The following is a 2120-nucleotide window of genomic DNA, read 5'->3' as shown; positions in this document are numbered from 1 at the left end:
GACCCGCTCTGCCTCTGAGCAACAGCCGCTCAGAGGCAATTTGACTTTTGTAAATGGTACTCAGCACTTCCTTTATTTAGATGTTTTACATTGAAAGCATTCCAGTAGCTCAAAGAGAATCCCTCCCTGGTAGGCTTTTAATTTGAAACACGTACAGGAAGTATAGAGTTTCTATGGTGGTCAGTTAATGACAGCTACAAAAAAGTAGAAAAGATAATTGAAAATAATTAGTAAATAAAAACATTTTTGTTTGTAGATCGCAAATGCAGACAATGCAGATTTCACATACAGCACCCTTACCAGCCTGGTGTAGGTTTAGTGAAATGAATGATGCAGTTCTGCTACCTGTTTGGTCATCATATCCACACTACTAATGATTCATTTTCAAATGTCTTTTCAGCCTAAACCTGCCCCTCCTCCACAAGCAGCCCCTCAGCCAACTCCCCAGCCAACTGCAACTCCAGCACCAGCCTCAGCCTCAGCCTCAGACCCAGCACCAGCCTCTGGCCCAACACTAGTGCCCTCCACACCCACACACACAGCATCTGCACCTACACCTGCCCCGCAGTCAGTGCCTCCGTCTGAATCTCTGCCCCCAGCAGCAGAAAACACCACGCCTGCTTCTGCTGAAGCAGCAGTAGCCCCGGACTTAAACACTGCTTCGGCCTCAGATGCCACTCTAGCCTCTGCCCCAGTTCCGAAAGTTGATAAGACAGCTCTTACCTCGGGCCCTGCAGACCACCCCTCCCCTGCTGCCCAGCCAGAAGAGAAGCCAAGGAAAGACCCTGAGAATGAACCGTCTGCCCCTGCAACAGTCCACTCCTCTGCCTCCAGGTTGGAGGAAACCTGTCTTTATACATACACTGAGAGTTTTCATTCTCTGGTTGTCCAAGAAACTTGTTAATAATTTCATAACCTGGGTTAGCTAGGTCAGCTTATATTGTGATAATGGGGACCATGGTTTAGATGGTTAATTTTTTATTGCATAAAAATACTTTACTGCTGCTTCTACTCTTTTCCTCGACTTTTCTCCTTTTCCACTCATGTTTTTTGTCACCTACAGAGAATGAGGATTATTGTCTGTCTTTAACAGAGCAGTATTTAGCAGTGAAAATCTTTTTCTTTTTTTTTTCCAATTTAAGAATGCTGCTGTAGCCGGATCATAAAACCCAGATGAGACTTTAACAATAAGACTTTTGCCAAGGTCCTGTTAGCAAGAAATATTAGTTGCTAGTGGCATGGCAGTAGGGATGGCAATGTTATTATTGCAATATGTGTGTATATATATAATGCTCACTGTAATTGTTTGGGATTTGCATTGTTGATTTGAGTTTTTCTTTGCTCATTTCTCTCAAAGCCTCGTTGATGAACTGGGTCTCCTTGAAGAAGCAGCATCAATACTGGGTAATACCTTGTGTTTTTTCTCCCCTCTGTCATAAATATAAAACACCAATGCACTAGTTATACAAAAACTGCACCCCTTGTTTTCAGTATGATAACAGCCATACCAGACCACACATACATTGTAGACTGACTGCTGGAATTAGCACAACTTACTCTGTCCAGTGACAGAAGTTTAGATAAAAGCCTCAGTATGTTCAACCAGTCGCTGTCGCAGCCTTCTCTTCCTCAGTGCATCCCACTGACTCCCTGATCTCTTCCCAACAACTGTCTTGTTTGTCTCAAAGTCTTTAGTCTCAAATTGATGAATTGTCCAAAAGGGTTTAGTGGAGCACACTAAAACTGTCTGTTGGTGGTATTTTACTTAAATTTGGGTCCTATAGGGGTCTATAGCAGAAGAAGAAGATATACTTTGTTAATCCACAATGGGGAAATTCTTTTCACTCTTTGTTTTACACACACACGCACACACACACACACGAAGAGTTGCACTAAAGCCTGAAATGCAATCATGCACATGCAGGGCTTATGAACATAAATCAAATTTGGAGAGATGGTGGAGTGATGGGCTGCCACGTAGGGGTGCTCCGCAAGCAATTAGGGGTTTGGTGCTCTGTCTTGTATTGTCAAGAAAAATGTTCTACAAAGTGACTGGTGATCTTATAAATAAATAAAACAATAGCTTATTTGAGGAATTTGAGTCAGGATTTAGAGTTCAT

At 42.7% G+C, this 2120-nt stretch overlaps 1 protein-coding gene across 2 annotated transcripts in view; it reads left to right on the top strand.

Annotated features, from left to right (window-relative positions):
- rad23ab (RAD23 homolog A, nucleotide excision repair protein b) overlaps positions 1-2120 on the top strand; it is a 13568-nt gene that overhangs the window by 4472 nt on the left and 6976 nt on the right. For both annotated transcript variants that reach the window (XM_035652927.1, XM_035652926.1), the window contains exons 4-5: positions 401-834; positions 1358-1404. In XM_035652927.1, the coding sequence (XP_035508820.1) occupies positions 401-834; positions 1358-1404 (481 nt within the window). The remainder of the gene's footprint in view (positions 1-400; positions 835-1357; positions 1405-2120) is intronic.

The sequence above is a fragment of the Morone saxatilis genome, unplaced genomic scaffold (assembly GCF_004916995.1).
Source record: "Morone saxatilis isolate NCDOM2014 unplaced genomic scaffold, NCSU_SB_2.0 Contig12, whole genome shotgun sequence".
NCBI lineage: Eukaryota > Metazoa > Chordata > Actinopteri > Moronidae > Morone > Morone saxatilis.
This window is presented reverse-complemented; position numbering and strand designations above follow the sequence as displayed.